Source organism: Polistes fuscatus, unplaced genomic scaffold, assembly GCF_010416935.1.
Source record: "Polistes fuscatus isolate 324 unplaced genomic scaffold, CU_Pfus_HIC Scaffold109, whole genome shotgun sequence".
Lineage (NCBI taxonomy): Eukaryota > Metazoa > Arthropoda > Insecta > Hymenoptera > Vespidae > Polistes > Polistes fuscatus.
This window is the reverse complement of record NW_025113008.1, coordinates 7,090-34,498: the sequence shown is the minus strand read 5'-3', so window position 1 is coordinate 34,498 and position 27,409 is coordinate 7,090. Positions and strand designations below refer to the sequence as shown.

General features: G+C 34.1%; 2 protein-coding genes, 1 long non-coding RNA gene and 1 pseudogene across 3 annotated transcripts; 2 read left to right on the top strand and 2 right to left on the bottom strand.

Annotated features, from left to right (window-relative positions):
- Positions 1–4,490: 4,490 nt before the first annotated feature.
- Positions 4,491–5,551, bottom strand: LOC122526182 (piggyBac transposable element-derived protein 4-like). The gene is made up of 2 exons (XM_043649391.1): positions 4,566–5,551; positions 4,491–4,494 (listed from the first exon to the last, which is right to left on the bottom strand). The coding sequence occupies exons 1-2, from the start codon at positions 5,549–5,551 to the stop codon at positions 4,491–4,493; spliced, it is 990 nt and encodes a 329-aa protein (XP_043505326.1).
- A 323-nt stretch (positions 5,552–5,874) lies between these two features.
- On the bottom strand, positions 5,875–6,750 carry LOC122526179. The gene is made up of 3 exons (XR_006305979.1): positions 6,646–6,750; positions 6,254–6,569; positions 5,875–6,173 (listed from the first exon to the last, which is right to left on the bottom strand). It is a non-coding gene; the product is annotated as an uncharacterized LOC122526179 (long non-coding RNA).
- Positions 6,751–7,406: 656 nt separating this feature from the next.
- LOC122526181 lies at positions 7,407–7,973 on the top strand. The gene has a single exon (XM_043649390.1). The coding sequence runs from the start codon at positions 7,407–7,409 to the stop codon at positions 7,971–7,973; it is 567 nt and encodes a 188-aa protein (XP_043505325.1).
- Positions 7,974–21,686: 13,713 nt separating this feature from the next.
- Positions 21,687–26,598, top strand: LOC122526180 (annotated as a pseudogene).
- Positions 26,599–27,409: the final 811 nt, after the last annotated feature.

Here is a 27,409-nt window from a genome sequence, read left to right as displayed (position 1 = left end):
GTCCTAAAAAATTTCATCTTTGTTCAGATTATTTATTGAACCTTGTGATAAGAAAATCCGTAAAAAGACGCACTTTTACGTCACACGGTTTGATATTATGAAATATAACTGATAGATTACTAACTATGTATCTACATTGTCATAGGTAGTGCCTGTTCGTATCCCCTAGAAAACGACGAATTCGACAACCGACGACTAGGAGAGGCTAACGAAGTCGAAACTAGAAAATAAGAGCAAGCGATTCGTAAATTAGGAAAGAATTGCGGTGGCAACGTCGGACATTGTTGCCAAAGATGGAAAACTCTTTGTTAGGAAGGAAAAGATTGACACTCTTCCGCCAGCCGTCTGATGGCTCGGTTTAGTTGAAACTTTATACGAACTTATTTCAACTGTTAACTTGTACATTTCTTTAATGGTAAGAAGCGATATCGTCAGTGTTTTTGTTATTAGATTCTCTAGCAGTCTACTTTATATATTTGATTTGGTTATAATATTCTTTATTTGACCTCTTGTCTTATCTTTTGTATTATATTTTATTGTATAGCTTTATTTGCGTTTATTCTTCTTCTTATTATTATTAATAATTATATGTAATTTAATTTATCATTTTTTTATCTTTTATCACATTTTATCATTTTTTAATTTATTATTTTTATATTATTTTATATTATTATTTCTCTTACATTATTTACTCTCGAACTACCTTTGACTTACTGTGAGCTCAACAGAGAGTATGAGTGTATTTCATTTTGTAATATAAAAAGTGTTAATTGTAAAATCAGTGATCAGTGTTTTCTACACCAGTCACGTAAGTTTTATCCATTAGTCTGTTACGTTCTTTTCTATTGAAATTTCGCAATATTTTGGGTCACCAAACGATAGCGAATGTTACAAAATTTCTCGATAAATATAAATACGTATCAATGATATTATCGCTAAAGCTCATTTGCCTTTTCGATAGATTTTAAAAAAACGGAGATATATTTTTTTATTTGTAGAGCACTTTTGAATTGTTTAGTTTTTTCAATAGAGGGAGAGATCCTTCAGAAATAGATTATCGTTATAGAATATTACTTTTTACTATGTAAATATAATACCGATCAATCCTTTTTTATTTTTCAAATTCTTTATGTTACTTGATTTTATGATCGTTAAATTATTTTATACACTATTGACGAATTATTTATATTTTCTTAAGAATAAACCGTTGTACTAACACTATTCGAGAGCTTACCCAAGTTTTGGGTAGTTTTCGCCATTCATTTGCCATTTTATGTTATACATACTCTTTTTTTTGCCTCTACTTAAATAATTAAATTAAAAAAAATTTTTGTTTAATATATTTTTTTTGTTTATAATTTATAATTTATGTCATATTTATTTTTATTTTTTGTTTTTTATTACGAGGGGGGAATCCATTGATTGAACAGGAAAGATTATGCCTAAATAAATCCCTTATAGCAATATTTTGAAAATTCTTTTCTTGCAAAATACATTTTACAAAACGAAAAAAAAAAATAATGTATATGAAATATTAAATGTTATGATTTCAAGCGCACCACCATGCCAAATACATAAAAACGTATTCGTAAGAGGGTTGTTCCGTATTCCCTGGATTAATTTATGGATAAAGCAGTAGCCCGAAAAACGAAATATCCATGGTTCGAATCGTGGTCTAGTATATTAAGCAGCCCAATTTTTTCCTAAACTTTACAATATATTTGATTTTTCTTATAAAGAAGTAAAAATATGTTATAAATAATCTCATGAACATAGTCATTATCTTTCCCTATAGATTGAACTCACAAGAAAATATTGTAGACTCTAGTATCAACTAATGTCTTCTTTAAAGAGAATCTATTTAAATTATTATGCAAATAGAATGCAGTTGCAGTTACGAGGAATAATTAAGACCAGAATCTGTTAGATAGTAAAAATAATAACCTTGTATAAAGCAGAAACGATTAATATAATTCTTTTAAAAAATATTTATTCTAAGCATTAATATATTAATTGTGATTCTTTCAGTAAAAGTATAAAATTATTTAACAGGAAAGAGAACACATTTATTTTAACAACGCTAAGAATGGTCCGACAATATTATCATTATGAGAGATTCTGCAAGACCGTCTTAATGCTTATTTACACTCGGAAGGAAACACAAACATAAATATCCTATCAAAAAATTCAATGAAAAAATGCAATCTATAATTAGAAGTTTTAAAATCAAATAGGAAATAAATTCTATTACAAAAGTTCCTTTCTTTTACTAAATATATGGCATAGCTTCGTTTCAGGTAATGAAAGACTTTACTGTTCATTGATTGAAAGGAAAAAATTAAAGATTATTAAAAACTAATTTCTCCTTTGTACAGAATAAAAATGAAATGCTAGCGCAAAAATAATATACTTACATTAACAAGCTATAATCAAGATTAGAATATGTTGAAAAGTAAAAATAATAATGTTGTACTTGTAGAATACGAAAATTATATTACCCTTGAAAAATATATATTCACAGAATTAATAAACTTATTCTTTCTACATAGGTGTTCAATCATTTTACTGGAAGAGAAAGCGCACTACTTTCTACAACGATAAGAAGTTTCTGACAATTCCACCACTATAAAAGATCTTTAAAGACACTGCCCTTATTTCACTTACATTGGGATAATTCTTTTGCAGTAATATTCCAATAAAAGAATTGAAGAAGAAGTGCATCCAAGTAATTGCTTATTTAAATAGCAAATAGGAAATACATTGTACTTGAAAATTTTTATTAACGCAAATTGTATCTTCGAGCGTCGAAGCAGGTATGGAAAGACATTATTGTTTATTCACTTACAAGAAAATAATGTAAACTTGTATTAACTAATGTCTTCTTTAAAGAGAATCCATTTAAATTATTATGCGAATATAATGCAGTTGCAGTTACGAGGATTAATTAAGACCAGAATCTGTTAGATAGTAAAAATAATAACCTTGTATAAAGAAGAAACGATTAATATAATTCTTTTAAAAAATATTTATTCTAAGCATTAATATATTAATTGTGATTCTTTCAGTAAAAGTATAAAATTATTTAACAGGAAAGAGAACACATTTATTTTAACAACGCTAAGAATGGTCCGACAATATTATCATTATGAGAGATTCTGCAAGACCGTCTTAATGCTTATTTACACTCGGAAGGAAACACAAACATAAATATCCTATCAAAAAATTCAATGAAAAAATGCAATCTAATAATTAGAAGTTTTAAAATCAAATAGGAAATAAATTCTATTACAAAAGTTCCTTTCTTTTACTAAATATATGGCATAGCTTCGTTTCAGGTAATGAAAGACTTTACTGTTCATTGATTGAAAGGAAAAAATTAAAGATTATTAAAAACTAATTTCTCCTTTGTACAGAATAAAAATGAAATGCTAGCGCAAAAATAATATACTTACATTAACAAGCTATAATCAAGATTAGAATATGTTGAAAAGTAAAAATAATAATGTTGTACTTGTAGAATACGAAAATTATATTACCCTTGAAAAATATATATTCACAGAATTAATAAACTTATTCTTTCTACATAGGTGTTCAATCATTTTACTGGAAGAGAAAGCGCACTACTTTCTACAACGATAAGAAGTTTCTGACAATTCCACCACTATTAAAGATCTTTAAAGACACTGCCCTTATTTCACTTACATTGGGATAATTCTTTTGCAGTAATATTCCATTAAAAGAATTGAAGAAGAAGGACATCCAAGTAATTGCTTATTTAAATAGCAAATGGAAAATGCATTATACTAGAAAATTTTTTATTAATGCAAATTGTATCTTCGAGCGTCGAAGCAGGTATTAAAAGACATTATTGTTTATTCACTTACAAGTAAATAATGTAAACTTGTATTAACTAATGTCTTCTTTAAAGAGAATCCATTTAAATTATTATGCGAATATAATGCAGCTGCAGTTACGAGGAATAATCAAGACTAGAATCTGTTAGAAGGTAAAAATAATAACTTTGTATAAAGAAGAAACGTTTAATATAATTCTTTTAAAAAATATTTATTCTAAGCATTCTTTTACTGATTGATTCTTTCAGTAAAAGTGTAAAATCAATGACCAGGAAAGACAACACATTAATTTTAACAATGATAAGTATGGACCGACAATATTATCATGATGAGATATTCTGTAAGACTGTTCCCAGTATTGGATAGTATTTTAGTATTGATGACACGAATCGAACCGGAGAGCATATTTCAGCGATTATCCAACTACACGACTATTAACACTATTCCTACCGACAGTTCAAGTATACCTATTCCTACCGCGGCTGGTCAAATGACCGGTCTTTCACAACTTATATTTTTCAATATTGAATGCAGACCAATGGCCAGCTTACCAGTATAAAAATATATTTTCTTTTATTCAAGAGTACATAATCTACATTTTATTCGTTTTCGTCGCATTTTTTACAAATGGGCTTCTCAACTGTACATTTTCCGCATACGTACTTTCTACATTTTAGACAGATTTTGTTCGTCTTATTATCTTTACAATACCTTATCTGACATGTTTTCCGTTCACGAGAACCTGTACTTGTACTTGCGATGGGTATTGGTTGATTTTTTTTGCCGAGCTCTTGTTGGTATTCGATGGCAAGTTCTTCTGCCAATTGAAATAGAAATTCCTGTCTTGTAATTTCTCCTCCCGTAGTTTCTTTATATAACACCCATGCATTTATCCCGGCTAAATCCAAGATATTAAAAAATACTTGCAAAGGCCATCTCCGAGATTTAGATTTTACCGAATAATTTCTGGCCATTTGGTCGGTCACATCTACGCCAAACTTGGTGCTATTATATAATTGAATTGTCTCCGGTGTTCGGGTGTCATTTTTTTCAATTTGTACGGAGTTGTGCATTGAACTGAGAATTAGAACTTTCTTTCTTGGCTTGGCTTTGTAAACTGTAAACATACAATTATTTGAGCGGTAGAGTTTGGTTGAAAAAAGTGCCATGTCGTCATTTTTCAGTTTTGCCAGTCTTGGTAGCTCTTTTCTATTTGCTCTAATTGTCCCAACAATCGTAGTTTTTGTTGCTAAAAGTTTTGTTGCTAAAGGTAGGCTTGTAAAAAAGTTGTCCGTGGTTATATTTCTTCCACATCCTACATACGGTTTTGCTAATTTCATAGTGACAAACTCTCCAAGAGGAACTGAGGGTTCTCTACTTTCATCTTTTCCCAAATATGGAAAGCCGTTTATTATATATTTGCTACGCACATCGAATGCTAACCAGAATTTTATACCAAATTTGTCCGGTTTATTGGGCATGTATTGAGTAAATCTACACCTTGCTTTCGTTGGAAACAATTGTTCGTTAATAGTAATATATGGTCCTGGTTTATAACAATTCTGACTGTTGTCAATAAACTTGTACCAAACTTCGGAAATCATAGCAAATTTATCGGTTTGTAACCGTTGGTTTCGTTGATTTCTGTCGTCAAATCGAATAAATCTCATAATCTCCGTAAAGTCATGTCTACTCATAGTATTTGAGAAAAAAGGCGGGCCCCACTTTTTATTCCATAGAAGTGCTATATCTATATTCTTAGCCTCATATGCGCCGCGTGCATACAGAATTGCAAAAAATGCATATAACTTTGCAGTAGATAGTTCCCATTTATATCCCAACACTCTAAATGCCTCTGCCTCTGTGCACTTTCTTATAAGTTCGATTATATTCTTATCAATTATTACAGAAAATGCCGTCCTAACTTCGCCTTTCATAATATTACGTTTACTGTACCCAGTCGGGCCTGATGTTTTCCTAAAAATATTATGACCAGGTGCTCTTCCAGGATTAGACCCTATTTTTACTTCGTGCCAAACAGTTCCGTCCATCGCAATTTCGCTTACTTCTTCCTCATTCTCACTATCGGAACTAACTAAGAATCTCCTTCTCTTTCGTCGTCTACGTACGTTCGAAATATTCTCTTCGTTCTCATCGGTGTTCGAATCTGTTTCAAGTGGATCATAATTTTCCGTATTGTTATTTTCCATATCCAGAATTTCCTGATCATCTTCAGAACATTCTGCATCGATATCATTTATTCTCTCTAATAATACATTCGCACTCCTCAAACGTCTTGCCATTTTGGGGACAAATATTCTACAAAAATAAAAACTAAAATATGAAAATGTAAATCAAAATAGATAAAAAAAGAATAAAAGATAAAATGTGAAACTTACTGCGAAGTATTGTTAGTCTTGTTCACTATTTTGAAAATGGCACTTATAACACGTAATACGATATAAAATATTACAAAATAATAATAAAAGACTGCCAAGTATGCTCTTTGTGACTTTCACGTTCGATGCACTCTGTTCGTGTCGCAAGACTATACTGATTTGAATTCGTGAGAAGACGTCTATACACTTCCTTCAGTTACAAGTTTATTTATTTTACGTCATAGTAGATGAGATGGCGTAGAACATTCGAGGATCTTGACCGTATCGGATATCAATCAAGCAAATAAACACCGCTAGCCCGATAGTCGAGTGAGAACTGTAAACACTTGGAAGTGCCGTTAACCATTTTCTGGAAGGCACTTATCGGATAAAATGTGTCATAACTACATTACCTTTCGTTTGTAACGACTTTATAGTTTTGGCATTGAGTCTTAGAGAGAAACTCTTACATAAATGTATAAATCGTACTACCGGTCAAATGACCGGTCGTGGTAGGTAAGACAGACTACAAATTTTTCTCGGAAAATAAACAATAGAAAAATAAGTGAATATTGAAAAATATATCATACATATATATGAGGAAAAGTGGTAAAGTTTAAAGGCGATTCACATACGTTGAATGTAGGAAATTCCAAATGAAAATTTAAAAACGGTCATTTGACCGGTCCTGGTAGGAATAGTGTAAAAAATCACAGCTCGGTGTAGAAGATGGATCAAAACTAACTCATATCGGGGAGAAATCTCGACCAGGGAAATAATAGACTCGGAACGACAGGTACTCAGACTCATTCGAGACAAACAATTTCGTGCTGAAAGGGAAAGATTGACTCATTCGGGGGGAGTTAAAAGTACAAGACTCGCTGCGCTAAACCCGATCATCGACGAAACAGGCTTGATTCGAGTAGGAGGACGATTAAGGAACACGAACTTACCTTTCCAGGAGAAATGCCCAATATTATTACCATCTCATCACCACGTGACCGATCTCCTCATTCGGAAATTTCACGAACAAAATTTTCACGACGGTATACAAACCACCCTATACTCCATTCGACAACGATTTTGGCTTTTAGACGGCAAAAATCAAGTGCGGAAAATTGTACGTCATTGCGTACGCTGCATTTGATTCCGTGCGTCCGGCATAAAGTGCAAAATGGGCGATCTACCGAGATCTTTAGTCCAAGAAATCATCGCATTTTCCCATACTGGAGTAGATTTCTTTGGTCCACTCTATGCGAAAGAGAAGGAACATCGTAACAAGGGTCACATTAAGATATACGGGTGTATCTTCGTCTGCATGTGCATAAAGGCCGTGCATCTCGAGTTAATTCGCGACTTGACTACAGACGCGTTTTTAGCCGCCTTCCGACTTTTTACAGAGTCAAGAGCTATTCCGTCACACGTGTACTCGGATAACGGTACTAATTTCGTCGGGGCGAATAACCATTTGAAAGATTTATATGCAATAATCGAATCGGACGAATGCAAAACGAAGATACACAATTTCGCGACCGACCAAAGAATATCGTGGCATTTTAACCCCCCACTATCACCTCATTTCGAAAGTCTATGGGAATCTGCTGTTAAATCTTTCAAACATCATTTTAGACGGGTGGTAGGAGAACATTTATTTACATATGAAGAATTGTCCACATTAGCTAGAGATCGAAGCTATATTAAATTCGCGACCTTTATGCCCCATTTCGTCAGATCCGATTGATGCTACAGCTCTAACACCTGCCTATTTTTTAGTAGGAAGACCATTTAATATGTTACCAGAGGAAAACTACGAGAACATTCAAACAAACCGACTATCGTCATGGAAACATATTTCTAAGGTGCGACAGGATTTCCGGCGACGGTGGCACATTGAATATCTACGCAAGCTGCAGAAACATCAGAAATTGAGTAATTCTCAATATAAGCTTGAGAAAGAAGCGATCGTTATTCTCATCGATAAGAACCAACCCTGTATGAGATGGCAACTGGGACGGATTGTAGACATACATCCCGGAGAGGACAACGTGGTTCGGGTGGTAACCGTAAAGACTGCCCATGGAGACATCAAACGGAACGCAACAACGATCTGCCCCTTATTAAATGACTGTTAAATATTTTCGAATGTGTATGTTATGCGAAATATTGATACATAATTTAATTTGCGATATTTAAGCTTGTACGTACAAGACGTATAAGACGCCTGGCCAGCGACGTTGTTACAATGTTAAACGATTTGCGGGAATCAAGGAAAACATACCGCGGAAGCGGAACCAAGGATAACGAAACATTGATTCGAGAACGAATCGTTGAGAGACATAATTTCTTATTTATCTGTAAAGAAAGACAGAGGTGATCACAAGGTGAGAAGTCTAATTTCTATTTCTTTTCAACCAGATTCCCCATTGTTGCTGCATCACAGGATACACTGAAAAACGTTGTGGTTCGCCTGAGTGGGTTCCACTTGCTCGTGTCCTACGTGGGCTCAATCGGTCACATTATGAGTGGCAGCGGACTTGAAGATATCTGGGCAGTAACATACGCTCCAGCATCAGTGAAAAAGTTGTTGACAAAGCATGCTTATGCTCGTGCGATGCGTGCTCATATCTTGACATTTACCGCTCTGGGAGTAATGATCTGTCGTGAAATCGAAGGTAAAATAAGTCAACAATACGACGAAGACCTCTTCTCCAAAGTTGGGGTAGAGAACCTCCGACTATCGGCGATTGTCAATCAGAACCTTCGATTACTTCGATTACTGTGGACTTGACTACACAAATTGCAATTTTTAAAAATCAAGGACCTACAGCACAATTATAGGTGCAATACTTTGAGTGTATCGTAATTGCGTTGCAATTTATATAGGCCGAACGCTCAGACAACTGGCAATTAGACCTTCAAAGTATTCGTAAAATATTGCTAATTTTCCATGCTGCAGGCCATTTCAACTACGCTAAAAGCATTCAAATATATCTTCAAGATATGGTCAACATAGAGCTGATAATGACCAACGATGAATACCGAAGGTTCACAACGGAGGGGTATTTTACGGTGCGAAGGTCTTACAAAGCTTGGTGCGGTGTCTGGACAGACATGACGATTGAGCAAACTTTAAACAGGTTCTTCGGTACAGATCTGGAACATGGAAGAGGTGCTACACCTAGTGTCATCGCACGATTTTTAAGAATAATGCCATCGTCGTTCTCAATTATTCAGTGCTAGGAAGATTATTGTGACGTCGTATCATTTACGAGTGAACAAATCGTCGATCTCGCCAACCATAGAAAAAAACGAGACGATGATGACGTAAAGAAATTTAATTTTTGGTTGGAGAAAAACCGTCATCTTCGATGGATACACCGAGGGATATGTAGGAATAAAATCATACAAAAGATACCGCTGACGACAACGGAACATTGCACCGGATGTCGAGTTAAAAGAGAGCACTATAGTAACTTTAAATCAAAGAAGGTTTCTTTCCAATATAAAGAACAAGATGGGACTGGTGCAGATGCTGTCAGACTATGAAAGGTCTCAACGTAAAAAATGCAGAAGAAGGTGCGGACGCGCTTATAGGAAGGACAGCGATAGAACTAAAACAAAACACGGACCGCGAAGTTGCAGTTGTCGGTAATGACACCGATCTGCTAGTTTTATTGATAGCGTTATCTGATTCCAGTCCTTTGTATTTTTACAAGATATCGCCAGGTGGTAACAAAAATACCTTGTATTATACAGAAGACCACGCACATCTTAAGCCGTATATTTTATTTGCTCACGCATTTGCTGGATGTGACACGACGAGTGCCATGTACGGAAAAGGAAAAAAGAGCATCGTCTCCATTCTGCAAAAAAATAACCATCTGCAGACCGCTGTAAAAATATTCAGTGATGCTCGATACGAAAAATTTGCATCGCTGGCCGTGCACATAACGTGGAAATTCTCTTGGCAGCTTTACCTCCAACGCAACCTGTCCTGCGAGAACACGTGAAACGCACATTCTATCAAATCCAATCATGGTTGGGAAATAAATTAGATGCACGGAATTGGGGCTGGAAGCGAACTGCCACAATCATAATTCCTGTCATGAATACTAAAGGTTCAGCGCCTGACAATTTGCTGAAAATGGTAGGTTCTCAAAAAAATTTGAATAGATTAAATAAATTAATGGTGAAACAAGTCGAATGAATTCATTCAAGAAAATTAAAAATCGCAAAATAATTTTGTAAAATGTGAACCATATAGCGTTTCTCTTGTAAATTGAATACCAACGTTACCTTTGTTATACATGATTCGAAGAAGAAAACAAAAATTATTACGATATTTGGAATTTTGCAAAAATTTGCACGACTCAATGATTTATCAAAAAATTCACGATTTATTAAGTCTATATAAAAATCTATATAAAAAATCATATACATTATTTTCGCACGCAAATTGTTAATCTTTTTCCTTAAATGTTTTCTACTTGTCTATGTTTAGGTACAGTGTGCGTGGACGGGAGAGTGCAAGACTTTGCATGCAGCTGCCGGAAAACAGGGATGCTTCGCACAGAACTGTGCAAATACTGTCGAGGACAATCGTGCTCCAATTTTTCAGTCAGCACAATTGATAATACAGCGGAAATTCGAGCAGAAGAAAGAGAAGAGGTTGACGAGAATATGCAAACAAATGAATTCCTCAATATTACCGCACATATAGAAGACCCCCCCTGAGGTTTATAATTATGAGAAATTTCACGAAAACGACATAATAATCGAATTACCTTTTAAAGCGAAGTTGATAAAAGAATAGATTTTGTGTTTCATAAAAACTCCGACTCATCTTATTTTCGTTAAATGTTCGACCCATTCTTGAGGGAAACATAGTTTTCATTTAAAAACAAAATCACTTAGTACATTTGGAAAAATAAAATCATTTAATTTCTTTACAATTTCAGAAATATCAAAATTAATTGCTATTTACACCGTTCGCGACTATCTTTGTCTTCATTATATTATACTAAAATATACAAATAAATTTTTGTGAGGCAAAAAATTTATATCAATTAATTATAGTAATTAGTTTTATGTGTCGAGACACAAAATAATTCATTATTTTTACTCTCGACTAAATAATAATAGTTTCTGTTAAAATGAATTATTGTTTTTCTTTTATTCAAGGTTCATTATTTTTGACAATAAATAAAGAAACATAACCATCAAGATTCGATTTAAAAACGCCGCGCTTATGCGCCGATATATATAGCCCTTTGATTGCTAAAGGCGTATATATACGCCCTCGCACGTCTATCAATATATACGAAAGGCGTATATATACGCCCTCACAAATCCATCAATATATACGAAAGGCGTACATATACGCCCTCTGTATTTTTTAGCCATAACACTTTATTCTTTCATTATGGTTTTATTATTTTTATTATTATTATATTAAAATTATCAAAATATCCTATTAAAGTTGTCATATCCTGTGTTACATTATAAATTTTGGATTTTTTCTTTTATATTTACTTACCGATTATTATTGAAGGAATGTAGCGTTTCCCAGGCTCGTGTCGTACCATTCACAAATAAAAGGTACGTATAACATTGAGTAAATATTTTAGAGATTTTGTATTCATTATCTTCTTCTTAGGAAATGTAAACTACTCGACAAAGAATCAATACTTCTACCCATATGCCCAGATTAATAGAAATTCGTGGATCCGAAGTCGTCTGGACTTCACCTCTAGAAGGTACACTCTTTGTTAATTCTTTAAATCTATGAACCTTGTAGGCGTCAATGTAACCACCCAATAAGGAAATATAAAGAGGACCGTCAGATTGACCTCTCTCCGATTATTTTCAAACTTTGCACACTTCTAGTAGTCCATGACAATATTCGTTGTAGTTTTAAAAAAAAGTAGATATTTAGTCGTTTTCAAAAAAACGAGGGTAGAAATTTCGCAAAAGTGGTTTCGCGTTTGATGTTGCCAGATCGATTCCTCGACAGAGAAAATATTTGTTTCCTGTCTTTTTTTATTTTTTGTTTTCGTTATTGTAAAGTATGTTATAAGAAAACAGGAAAAATAATAAAGCTATAAAAATCTTGAGATCAAACTGGCACAAGAGTAGCCGAATGCATTGTTAGATATCGATAAACAATTTTAAAACAATATCTATCGCAACGAATGAATTCTTTAAATTACGAAAAGATAATTAAAGATCCAGCCGGTGTAATACGACTAAATACTATGCTGATTTTATTGTAACAAAAGAGCAGAATAAATCTTTAATTATTAGTAACTGTACTTTTATTTGTTTTATTTGTAATCAATACCAACGAAATCGAATTAAATTTATGTTAGTGTGTCTGTACGACGAATATTATCCTGAAAAATGTATCGTTCCAGGTACGTAAAAAAACAAATGTTTGTTATTTATTGTTTGTAATACTATTTATAATAATTATTAATATAACTTGCGTAATAATGTTGATTTCTTAATAAAATAATAACGTTGACAAAAAGAAGGAGCTTATAAGAATATTTAATACAAATGCACCTCTTATTTTATTATATTCCCTAAAAAATTAATATAATATACTCTATAGAGAAACAAAAGAAAATTCTTTAAACATGCTTTACAATAACGAAAAAAAATATAAAAAAAGTAAAAAAAGAAATATTTTCTCTGTCGAGGAATCGATCCAGCAACATTAAAGACACGAGATCATTTAAGCAAAATTTCTATTCCTGTTTTTCAGCAATCGGTTGATTATCTAATTTTCTTAAAAAGTATAACGAATATTCTCATGTACTTATTACAAGTTTGCAAAGCTTGAAAAAAACTAAGATGTGTCAATCTGACGGTCTCCTAGTTAGTTAGTAAGTCTGTTTTAATTAATAAGTCCGTATTCAGTTTATAAGTCTATATTCTGTTTTTATTAATAAGTCCTCATTCTGCATTCTGTAAAATCGAAAAAAGAAAACAAATTTGAGAGTCAGTAAAATACATTTATTACTCGCGACTAGAATTATTCTACTTGTGTTGATTAAACCAGAACCAGAGGCCTATCCCACCAGCAGCAGAAAAAGGTAAGCATTTTACTTTAATATTTAATTATCTACTTTCAATGCAATAGAACTCCAATGAAGTTCATATTTTAACTACCCTCTTTCCTTTCAGTTTATCACATTCAAATCTAAACACTCGCCAATCCAGTCGCAATTCTTTAGATCATTTCCTGGTAAAGACTTCAAAGCTTGACCAAAAATAGACCATACCTTTTATTAAGCCACAAGACGTAACACTATCATCCATTATTTTACAATTATTGTTAGTTTCACTTTATGGTTTCTTTTTCTTCTTCTTTTTCTTTTTATTAGGGCTTTGTCCTGTTATATATTAAGATTACTTGATTACTAAATTATTTACTTCATTCAATACTTTTCAATATTTTCGAGATATATACTATATTTTTGGGTATATAAAATGTTATTTTATTTTACTTTATTATTTTATTATTATATTATTTAATATTTTTTTATTATATCATATACAGGGTATCTCAATTTTCTCTCGCCAAATATTACTAACATACTTTATAAATAAAAATAAGAAAAAAATTTTATATTAACATAGACTTTTAAATATTATATTAAAAAGTTATAATTAAAAATACGAAATGATTGGAAACTGTTATTTTGTCCAAAGTTATAACAACAAATTTGTGTATTATTTACAGAAATGAAAAAAAATGAATATGAAATAAGTAATACAATAGGTTACATTTTTCATAGATTTTTGTTCTATATTCATGATAACGGGTAGCATTTTGAAATGAAATTTTATATGACTTTAATCCGTGCGATAGTAACAAACAATACCAGATAATCATTATTTTATATTTTTGTTTACAACGTTTAAATAAAGCATTAAAAATCTTATGTTTAAATGATATTTTGTCTTATTTTTGCTTGTAAAATATATTGGTAACGTTTAGCGAGAAAAAACTACGGCACCCTATATATATCACGATAATGTAATGAATTTAACATAATGTAGTTAGAGAAAGGTAATTTCCTACATAGAGAAAGAAATAAGTTCGATAACAGAAGAATGAAACGGAAGTGACCCGTACTTTAACATCCGCCTGTGTCACACAAACAAAGTGATCTAAAAAACTCACGTCCAAATCAAGACACACCCTCCATTTCTATCATAGTGCAATATTTATATTTCATGACATACAAAATATAACGAACATTTACAATTATATCCTGTGTAAAAAGTAACAGAATTTATCAAATATAAAACATCCAACGTTAAAAGACGATATAAAACGAGTAGTAATTATTTGTAAATATTTAAATGAGATTGTATGTCGCAGCACAATCTTTTTCTTATTCATCCCAGGAGAACATTTATTTCTTTTCTTTGCTTGTTTTTTGACATTTCCTGATTTTATTTCTTACTAATTGAAATTATAATTTTAAATTTGCATTATTAACTTATAATTTCAATAATAATGGTTTATAGTAATCGAACTATTTATAATTTACATTATTGTACGAGTTGTAAAAAATGTAAAGGATAATATTATGACCGACGTGATTTTTGAAAGAACTAAGATTTCTGTTCTAATATGAAGACTCGGATATTGATCAGTTAGATAAAGAAAGAAATTAGTACGATTCGATACGGCTAACCCGTTGGGATATTTTTAAATCTATTTCCCTGGCAGATTTACGTGGAAAAAAGGAATAGAGAGACGAATGAAAAAATAATCTATTCGATACTCCATAATTTATGTAATTATTGACAAAACTTTGTAATAATTTGATCATTAAAATATAAAGCATGGCACCGCTTTAAACTTTGATAAAATCAATAGATTTGCAAAATTACAAAATCCATTTTTTGTTAAAAATATTTGCGTTGCACACTTTCAAATAAAAGATCACACTTTAATTTAAACGTTTACGATTTTAATTAATATTGATATTTCATGAAACAACTACGTATTTCTTAAATAAAATTTAAACAATTTAAACACAACAATTTAAAAAATTTTTACTTTTTGTTATTCTAGATTCAACTGATTCCTAAAATATTTGCTTTCAATAGAATCATATCACAGTAGAATCAATATTACATATTTTTATTCAAAAAATGTAAATGAAACTTAATTTCTTGTTCTATAACTCTATTTTTAATAAAGGTGTAAATAGAAACCTTTCGGTTAAAATAGTTATATAAAAAACCGTGCTAGAAATAGTGTTAAAATAAGTGGTGGAATTATTTTTATAGAAAATTTAAATTACTGTTAATGTTTATTAAAAAAAAAAAAAGAAACTAGCGTGAGTACTTATGTATGTTTTTTTACAGTCTATACGCCTTACAACGTTCCATGTTTGTTTGTTATTGACACTTTCTTTTAGGAACATTTTTATAACGAAAGTAATAGTCATTACACTTCCCTTTATTAGTTTTAGAAATCTCAAAAACTGAAACAAAAATTCAAATATATACTGATACTGGTCAAGAAGCTGCAAGAGATTATAATTTAATAATAATTATTGTAAACAATTATTTATAAATAACTAAGATGCATTCATTTTTCAATTCTTTCGATAGAACATTATTGCACATAATTTCTTCCAAGTGTAAATAAAAAGATGACGGTGTCTTCCAAAATCTTTCATGATATCAGTATCGTCGGCTTCTTCTTATCATTGTTGAACATAATACGCTCTCTCTTCCAGTAAAATGATTGATATCTATGCGGAGAGAATAAGTTTTCTAATGCTCTGAATAAATATTTTTTAAAAGAATTTTCAAGAGAATTATAATATTTGTTTCTTTTAGAAGCAAGATTATTATTTTTACTTTTTAATAGATTCATGTCTTGCTTATTCCTGCAACTGTGGAGGAATTCTATTCACATAATAATTCACATGAATCCTCTATGAAGAAGACATTAGTTAAAAGAAATTTTTATATCGTTAACTTCATTGGAAAATGAAATTTATATGATAATATGCTGAAATGAAGTCTTCCTAGGGTGTGTAGCGGTCTTTGATTGGAATAAAAAATGTAAAGCCGCATACTTAGCTCAAGTTAATTAAGAAAGTAGTTAATGTATGAAATATAAAAATAAAAATAGAGAAGCAGAGCACATAAATTGAATTAAAAAACAATATAATACATATACAAAACATTACTTTATATATATTCTACTTACTATTGTCTGTTATAATATCAGGATAAAGAGAACGATTTGTAATTCATCGGTATACTTAGATTGAAATCAGAAAATTGTCATCATATGGTTAAGGCTTAACAAAACTCGCACAGCATGTTATCCGGTTCATTCATTTTCAACCTAAATTGATGATCACTATAGAGAAGAAATGAAACGAATTAAAACTAATAAATAATAATACATACCTCAGTTAACCTCAAGAAACGAATAAATAATAATACATACCTCTTTTAACTTCAACAAACTAATAAATAATAATACATACCTCACTTACCTTTAAAAAAGACTTTTATTACTAATATTCACAAATAATCAATGTTTTCGAAGATATTTTTGAAGATATTGACAGTTTTACTAATATCAATCACCATTGTATGTAATAATTACAATAAACTATTGTAAGAATAGGACGGGTGTCTTCGTTGAAGAGCCAGCAGGGCGTGCTTTGCAATGGTTTGAAGAGTAGGGAGGGGCGATAACAACATTTCTATATTCTCAATATTCTCACAAAGAAAGAATATTCTTACTTCGATAATCTCAAAATGATTGAGGCGCGTATTTCGAATTCACGCTAAGAATTTGCAATCTTTACGGATCGTACATAGATCGTTAACACTGTTGCGTAATTCTACGCAAGCGAGTGAGTGAGAATCGTTTCGAGACGTTTCGAGACGTATCGACGCGTGCTGAGATATAGTGACAAAGAAACATCTTAGTTACGGTGTAACAAAGAAGCGCAGCGAGCTCCTTGCAGGGCGCTTTCTTTCTTTTAGCACGCGTTCTCCCACCATTTCTATTACTCCAATCATATGCATCGACAGCTACGTTATCTAACTTTTCAGTAATTGGTCTGCGCGTTGCATCGTCTTTTTCTATAAAACCCGCGTGCTTTCACATTTAAATGCTATTCTACCACGAGACCTGCGAGCGATCATATCCAAGAGAGCTACATTACTGCGCTACTATTACATCAGTGGAACAAAGGAACAAAGAAAGAAGGCACGTGGTCAAAATTATATTCTTTTTTTGGAATATCATCATCATCGATAGCTGCCGATAGGCAAGCTAGCGACACATCATCATCAACTGTATTTCAACCAGGGTTTTTATGCCGAAAGCTTTTCCCTGCAACGAGCTAAATAAATTGTACTTATTAATACTGACTGGGCTCAAAAAATATATTTTAATTTATTTTCACCTATGCTCATTCCTCATAAATAAACGATTCCCAACATCCACCTATAAGTGCATTTTCAACGACAAGAAAACCACCGGAGTACCGATACAAGGCGTCGGTCGTTCAACAAACACGTTGAGTGCCACACGAATTTTTAAGGAAATCCTCGTCAAGCCACGCTCGTTCTTAAGTATTGAAAAAATATAAAAATATAGATATCAGTCCACAGTAAATGTAAAAGAGACATATCGAATTACCTTATGCCGTAAATTGGAAATCGCTTTGCCCGTGCATTGTAAATACCAAAAGACGTTGATCACTTTCGGAAGTTTGTTTTGTCGGGGTGCGCACGCATCGTAAAAATTCACTCTCATCATTTCTTTTAAAACAGGCTGAGAGAAGTATACCTTCAAAAATTGTATCACACATACACACTGTCTGTTTCTTTTTATAATCTATCTGTATAAATTGTTCTTTTTACAGGAAACATGAGAATACAAAAAAAATAACAATTTTAATATTTATACAGTGTATCGTAAAATTCCCCTACTTATACGTAAATTTATAATAACCACACGGCGTTACTTAACACCTGGCGTACACTTTTTAGGCAACAAGCTAGGAAAAGCATGAATTTGAACAATCAAACCTTTACATAATAGAACGAAAATTACTTCCACCAAGAAAGGTAACAAGAGAGAAAAATATAGTAAAAAGTAGCTAGAAAGTGAAAGAGAGAGAAAGAGAGAGAAAGAGAGAGAGAGATAACCATTCGAGGTTGTAGTCTTACGCAATCCCCAACCTATACGCGAAGTTTATAAATTATAAAATTTATTATCAAGTTTATAAATTGAGAACACGCATCGCTTAGGTTAATTGAATATCCACTTAGGTTACCTACACGTACAAAAAAATGCTATGTGTTTAATTAGAGATAAAAAAAAAGAATGAATCAAGCAACTTACGATCGACTTCGAATCCGTACGAGGTTAGTTAAAGCGAACTGATAAAGATAGACAAAAAAAATAAGAAGCTAACATCAGAGAGAAAGCGGGAAGAGAAGAAGATGCCGTTTTACCTTTCGGATAAAGAAAGACATAAAATGAAAATAGCAAAGAGAACGAAATAAAGAGAGAGAAAGAGACACAAAGATAGAAGAAGAAGAAGCTCCAGGTCGACTGGCAGTGTTTAAGGCGTATCTGGAAACTAAAAGGAGACAACACCTATAGATAGGAAGATAGATAGAAAAGAGAGAAAAAGATGAGAATAGTTAAATTGAAAGGGCGTCGTCGGCGTCGGTGTCGGTGTCGCATCAATCGCACAACTAGTAGTCCTTTTAATTCCTCTCCGTCATCATCCCCCTTCACAAACAACATCAAGTGCGTTGGGACGCGTGTTTTGTGACATACAGAGCGAGACAGGAGTTCAAAGGATTACGAGCTCAACGAGATGTTCTAATCTCGTTCTGACTCATCTAATTTTCTCTCTCTCTCTCTCTCTCTCTCTCTCTCTCTCTCTCTCTTTCTACTTCTATTTATCCTTCTTAACACGTTGATTGTCGCGCGCTTTCCGCATGTTTGCTGCCACATACCTACACGTATTTTTCTATTATTAGATACATATTTTGTTAAAATTTTGTTTACAACTAATAAACGATGTTCTATAATTGTGTTTTATACATTATTTATGATAAGGTCACCGGTGACCCCCGAGGTGCTGCAGACCATTTCACGATTATTTGCTCCTTTTAAATACGGAAAAGATTGAGGAATTTATTTCAACGATTAATTTCTGACCGTGACGATTGATTTTATTTGCAGAAGACATATACAAAGATTAAAGAGACCGAATTCCACGAAAAAATATATTATATTTACTCAGTTTATAATAGTCACAAATTGTTTCGAAGAACCTCCAACAGATTTTTTGGTATTTTCTTAAGATTTTACTATTTTATATTTTCTTCGAAATTTTTTCTTTGTTTGCAAGAATCTGAAAATGTATAGTTTTCAAAAAGTACTTGCCTTGTAAATTTGATTTTGTTATAGAAACAAGTAACTCGGAAAAATATTTCAATTCTCGGTTTTAGGATGAAGTTAGCAAAGTATTTAGTACAATGTGCTAATGTTGAAGATTGTATTTTATCAGGCAATAACGTACAGAAAAGACGTTATCACGAATTAAAAAATAATCGGAAAGTGTTGACTGTTTTGGTTCACCTTTTCTTTGCCTACCGTGTCTCAATGTAACTCATCGAAGTGTGCTCGAGTAAAATGTTTATTTTCCTTGTAATAGCAAAATTGTTTTTGCATGCTCTGTAGCTGTAAATTTCTTCAACCTTTTTTAAAAACAATGGTATTACTTAAAAATTTATCAGAATCGATGTTTACTCTTATTATGTATTTTTACTAACGGTCGTGTTGAGGTCACCGGTGATCTACATGGCAGTTGTTTCTAGCAATTATATACGTGACCAGAAAATGGTCGAATCCCTCCCAATGAGTTCTATTAAACAGTTTAACGCTGGAATGAGTGAGATAGGACAGGATTGATAAATGAGCAAAACACTTTTACACGGCACAAAGCTACTTGCCTCGGCATAAGAACTCTCACGGAATTGAGAGAAAAGCCGGGGCAAGAGAACAATTTATTCAATAAACTGATGAAGCATACAATTACAAACAAAACGCTGAAAGAAAATATATTAATAGAATAAACGACGCAAGGTACCTTTTGGTCGCACGCTAGAGAGCTCTCTTACCGTTCGCTTCCGACGCAAGACGACAATCGAACGCACGCGGTTTCTTATCGCACCTAACAATGGCCTGTCTGGCCAGAACTTTATCCACGTTGGTAGCCTGGCGACAGGTTGCAGATAATTCGCCACAAGCCCACGTGGGGAGCCTGGAGACAAGTTGTGGATAAAACGGTACAACGCTCCGACTAGAAGCCCACGTGAGGAGCCGGACGGCAGGTTGCAGATAATTCGCTACACCTGGCCAGCTAGACGCCCACGTGGGGAGCCTGGAGACAGGTTGTAGATATCCGCCACAAGCCCACGTGGGGAGCCTGGAGACAAGTTGTGGATAAAACGGTACAACGCTTCGACTAGAAGTCCACGTGAGGAGCCGGGCGGCAGGTTGCAGACAATTCGCTACACCTGGCCAGCTAAACGCCCACGTGGGGAGCCTGGAGACAGGTTGTAGAAATCCGTACAACTGCCCGACTAGAAGCCCACGTGGAGAGCCTGTTGGGAACAAAAACCAAAAAACTCCACACACTCCTCACTCACTCACATACGCTCTATTCACGTTGCCTAGAACAAAAGGCCAAGATAATGAGAAGCTCAAGATGAGAAGAAACACTGTTGGTGGCTCAAACCAGAGAGAACAACAGAATGAGACTTGTGCGTCCCTCGCAACTTAATTAACGCATACGCCGCCTATCCTATTCCGCGCGCAATATAAATTATTCCAACAACGTAAATATCGCCGAACAGCAGTCAACGTGTTAATATCTATTTTAGACAGAGAGAGACAAAGAAATAGAGAAAGAGTGTGTGTGTGTTTAAGAGCATGAAAGGGAAAAAACACTAAAGCCATCGTGGGACGCCTGGCAAATGTGAAACATCGAAACTATTTTGTACACAAAATATGCATGAAAGGTGATTTATTAAAACAACAATCAAAAATAAAAATAAAAATAAAAAATTAAAAATTTCCTTAAAATCGAGACGGTCTCATTCTTTTATTCAGTTACTTTAGTAATAATAATATTTGATTTTGGTGGTATACCATTGATGGTATTACTGTGACAATTGGTCGATTGTCTTGAATTACTTGATTGTGCGTCATAGTGTGATTTAGCATTCTTTGCAAGAGGTTGCTCGCTTTCATTTTCTAAATTATCACTATCACACATATTTTCAGCGTTTCTGACATATATGACAGTGTAAGTCACTGAATTCACGCTGTATTGATACAGCGTAAGCCTTAGAAGCAGCTAAGATACTCGGTTATCTGATTATGGCAAGAGCAGCGTTTTCTCTCGGTGGTTTCGGTTCAGGTTTCGCTAATACGCAAGACGAATTAAAAAAATTAGCGCAACAGGCGCTCTCCTATTCAAATCAACTTATCATAGACAAATCATTGAAGGGTTGGAAGGAAGTTGAATACGAAGTAGTTCGAGATGCATACGACAATTGTATCGCAGTTTGCAGCATGGAGAACATCGATCCGCTTGGAATTCACACTGGTGAATCAATTGTCGTTACACCTAGTCAAATTCTGTCGAATCGAGAATACAACGTGCTTCGTACTACGGCCATCAAAGTGATCAGATATTTTGGAATAGTAGGATAATGTAATATACAATACGCTTTAAATCAAAATTGCGAAGAGTATTACATCATTGAAGTTAATGCAAGACTATCGAGAAGTTCTGCATTGGCTATCAAACCAACCGGTTATCCTCTTGCTTATGTAGCTGCTAAATTAGCACTGAGTTATCATTTACCGGATATTCATAATTCCGTAACTGGACGAACGACAGCTTGTTTCGAGCCTAGCTTGGATTATTGCGTTGTCAAAATACCAAGATAGATCTCAGCAAACTCCAACGAGTCAGCACAAAAATTGGTAGTTCTATGAAAAGCGTAGGCGAGGTAATGGCGATTGGTCGCAAATTCTAGGAAGCTTTCCAAAAAGCATTGAGAATGGCTAACGAAAATGTTAATGGTTTCGATCCGTACACCAACTCTGTCAACGACGAGGAATTGGAAAAACCTACGGACAAGAGAATGTTTGTTTTCGCTGCTTCCATAAAAGCTGGATATTCTATGGATCGTCTCTACGAACTAACAAAAATAAATCGTTGGTTTCTGCAAAAGATGAAGAACATAATCGATCTATATTCGGTTTTGGAAACTACCGATCATACAAGATTATCGCATGACATGCTGTTACGTGCAAAACAAATTGGATTTTCCGATAAACAAATAGCTACGGTGATTAAAAGTTCTGAACTAGCAGTGCGAATACAAAGACAAGAAAGTAACATCAGACCTATGGTTAACAAATAGGTACCGTTGCTGCCGAATGGCCAGCGACTACGAATTATCTTTATTTGACTTACAATGGTATAACCCACGATATCGATTTTCCTGGGGGTTATACAATGGTTATAGGTTCTGGAGAAAACAGAATTGGCAGTTCTGTAGAATTCGATTGGAGTGCTGTAAGTTGTCTACGTGAACTTCGAAATTTGAATCGTAAAACCATTATGGTTAATTATAATCATGAAACAGTGAGCACGGATTACGACATGAGCGATCGTCTTTACTTCGAAGAAATTACATTCGAAGTAGTAATGGATATTTACGACAACGAATCGCCAGAAGGAATCATTTTATCTATGGGTGGACAATTGACGAACAATATTGCTATGAATCTTCACAGACAACAAGCTAGAATACTTGGAACATCACCAGAATCTGTAGACGGTGCGGAAAATCGATTTAAACTTTCTCGCATGTTGGATGGAATTGGAATTTCACAACCCAGATGGAAAGAATTGACTAATCTCGAATCCGCAATTGAATTTTGCCAAGACGTTGGTTATCCTTGTCTAGTGCGACCATCTTATGTTTTAAGTGGTGCTGCTATGAATGTCGCACACTCTAATCAAGATCTTGAATCTTATTTGAAAAGTACCAGGGAGGTCAGCAAGGAACATCCCGTTGTGATATCAAAATTCATCTTGGAAGCAAAAGAAATCGACGTGGATGCTTTAGCGTACGACGGTTTGATTCTATGCATGGCTGTTTCTGAACATGTCAAAAATACTGGTGTTCATTCAGGAGATGCTACATTAGTAACACCCTCGCAAGATATCAATGCAAAAACTTTAGTAAAAATCAAATCGATTTCCAAAGCTGTTGCTGCATCTTTGAGAGTAACTGGTCCCTTTACCATGCAATTGAGCGCCAAAGACAACGAATTAAAAGTGATAGAATGCAACGTAAGAGTTTCAAGGTCTTTTCCATCCGTTTCCAAAACATTGGATCACGATTTTGTCGCAATGGCAACACGATTGATAGTTGGTGAATCAGTTGGACCTGTAGATGTTCTAGCTGGGTGTGGAAAAGTTGGTGTTAAAGTACCGCAATTTTCATTCTCGCGTTTAGCAGGTGCCGACGTCATGTTAGGTGTTGAAATGGTATCAACGGGAGAAGTTGCTTGCTTCGGAGAAAATCGTTACGAGGCGTATCTCACAGGAATGATGAGTACTGGTTTTCATATACCGCAGAAAAGCATCTTATTATCAATAGGAAGTTTCAAACATAAAATGGAATTATTACCGGCCATTAGCAGTCTGCACAAGATGGGTTACAATTTGTATGCCAGCATGGGCACTGTGGATTTTTACAGTGAATACGGAGTCGAAGTTGAACCGGTGCAATGGACATTTAAAAACATCAGCGTTAACGAGGACTCCAGTCCGAGAGAATCAAGGCATCTTGCTAATTTTCTTTCGAAAAAACAATTCGACTTCGTCATTAATTTGCCAATGAGAAATGGTGGTGCTAGACGTGTGTCAAACTTCATGACACATGGTTATCGTACCAGAAGATTGGCAGTAGATTATTCTGTTCCACTTGTCACGGATGTTAAATGTGTTAAACTTCTTGTCGAGGCAATGAGAATATTAGGTGGATGTGCCCGCGCATGAAAACGCACACTTATTGCATGCCTTCACGAAGAATGAAAAACTACCGCGTTTCATAGATGTTCACGTACACACTCGTGATCCTGATGAAAATCACAAAGAAGATTTGGCATCATGCATGGCTGCCGCTTTGGCTGGTGGTATCACCATGATATTTGCTATGCCCAACACCAGTCCAGCTGTCGTTGATCATCAGATCTTTGCCTTGGCAAAAGAGCATACCGTAGCTGGTGCAAGATGCGATTATGCTCTTTTCGTTGGTGCCTCATCGGACAATTACAGTAAAATACCAGAACTCGCACCCCTTGCCATAGGCCTCATGATGTATCTGAATGATACATTCACGACGCTTGTTTGCTGAATCTGAACGTTTGGATGAAGCATTTTCAAAACTGGCCTAAGAAATATCCTATATGTGCTCATGCCGAGGGACAAACTACAGCAGCAGTTCTACTTTTGGCCAATTTGTATGACAGACCTGTTCATATTTGTCATGTTACACGAAAAAAGAAATTCAAATCATACGTACTACCATAGAAAAGGGTCTAGCAGTACTAGTGAAATATGTCCACACCATCTTTTCCTTCGTCAAGATGATCTAAAACGAATAGGTGAAAGAAAGGGTCAAGTACGACCTTGTTTAGTATCTAAAGAGGACCAACAAGCGTTATAGGACAATTTAGATGTGATCGATTGTTTCGCAACGGATCATGCACTTCACACCATTGAAGAAAAATTAAGCGAAAATTCGCCACCAGGTTTTCCAGGATGGGAAACAATTTTAGCATTGTTACTAAATGCCGTACACGAACGAAGACTTACGATAGAAGAACTGGTCGAGAAGTTTTACAAGAATCCAAAAAAGATATTCAACATACCAGATCAACCAAATATCTACATTGAAGTTGATCTCGACGATGAATGGGTGATACCGGAAGCAATGCCATTTAGCAAAACTCAATGGACTCCTTTCACAGGTATGAAAGATCGCGGATCTGTTCACAGAGTTATTCTCAGAGGTGAAGTAACTAATGTCGAAAAAGAAATTCTGGTTAATCCAGGTTTTGGTCAGGATATCAGAGAAATGAATGAAATATAAAACATCAGTATATTGTCAATGCAAAAACGATCGATGTGGACGTCGACCATCCAATGCTACTCGGAGTTCAACGAAATATTTCACCTTTTTCCTTTAGTAGTTCAATACGTCACAAGAGCGATAATAGTACAAATTTACATCTACAATCGACACCTTCGAGTCATGTTAGTTGCAATCTGACCGGTCATCATATTCTTTCGGCAGATACATTTAATAAAGAAGAACTGAAAGAGGTGTTTAATCTTTCCGAAACATTTCGGAATGCGATTCGAAAAGAATGAACTTTGGATCACATACTGAGAGGAAAAATTATGGCATCTATTTTTTACGAAGATAGTACCAGAACATCGTGCAGTTTTTTAGCTGCTATGGAACGACTGGGTGGGAGGGTTATTTACTCTAATGGATCTACGTCATCGGTTAAAAAGGGTGAAACCTTAGAAGATTCTGTGGCTGTAATGGCTGTTTATGCGGATGTTGTTGTCCTTAGACACCCTGAGCTTGATGATGTTTCAAAAGCATCTCAACACTGTAGAAAACCTCTAATAAATACCGGCGATGGTATTGGTGAACACCCCACTCAGGCCTTATTGGATATCTTTACGATTCGTGATGAGATTGGAACTATTAATGGTTTAATGACCGCTATGTTCGGGGATTAAAAGCACGGAAGAACCATTCATTCTCTTTCCAAGTTACTGACTTTGTCAACGTTGAACTTCGATATGTTTCTCCACCCGGGCTTGAAATGCCCGAACATGTGATAGATTATGTGTCAAAGCGTGGCGTATCTCAGGAAATGTTTAAAAGTTTTGAGGCAGCATTACCAGATACGGATGTATTGTATATGACACGTATTCAACGTGAACGTTTCGCTACGCAGGCGGAATATAGACAGGTTTGTGATCATTTCATAGTGACGCCGCAATTAATGTCACGCGCAAAGAATAAAATAGTGGTAATGCATCCCTCTTCCACGTGTTTTCGACATTAGTACAGAATTTGACATGGATCTTCGAGCCGCATATTTTAGACAAGCGGAGATCGGCGTTTATGTTCGCATGGCTCTCCTTGCTATGGTTCTCGGACGTATCTGATTCATCGATGATAACTGTCATTCTTATTAAAACCGGGCACTTGTTTGTAAATCAAGGTTTGTCAAACTACAACAAATAATACAAAAGAAATAAAGAAAACTAACATTTCGACGAGGACCTAGGACATCACTTATCCGAAATTCTAATTAGACTGTGATAAAAAAAATAATAACTGTGAAATTGCAAAACACTAAACGTTCACATTATTTTTTGTTTTCTTTTTTTAACGCATTTATCCACTAAAATTATTATTATTGTTATTATAATATAAACATTCAAATATTTTTGCACGATTTAAATATTTAGAACAGAAAATGTAAGACAAAATGATTATTCGATGATCATGATATTTTATCAAACTTCCTCGAGAGAATAGAAAAATTCTTTTTTATTACAATCATTGCGATTAATAACGATCATAAGTTCGATTGATTTTTGACGTAATACGATAATTGTATTAAAAAAAAAACACGTGTGTAAATATAGGATATATATTTTATAGAGAATCTGTGCAATGCAGTCATTGTGTAAAAAGCCTAGGAATTGTCCACAATACCGAGTCATTTTTGTCAATGTAGGAAACAAAAGAACACCATTTGTGCTTCACACACATCAACATTAAGTTTCAGTTTATAGAGATACGCACAGTCTTAACATCCCGCTGCATGCTCGCTTTTGTGTGTGTGTTTGATGTGTGTTTTGTATTCAACTAGCGATCACTAAACCCACAAATATTCTCTCAGACACACATTTGTGTTCTTGTAACATTATACACAGCTTTCTCATATAGTGTACACTAAGCATAAATTCA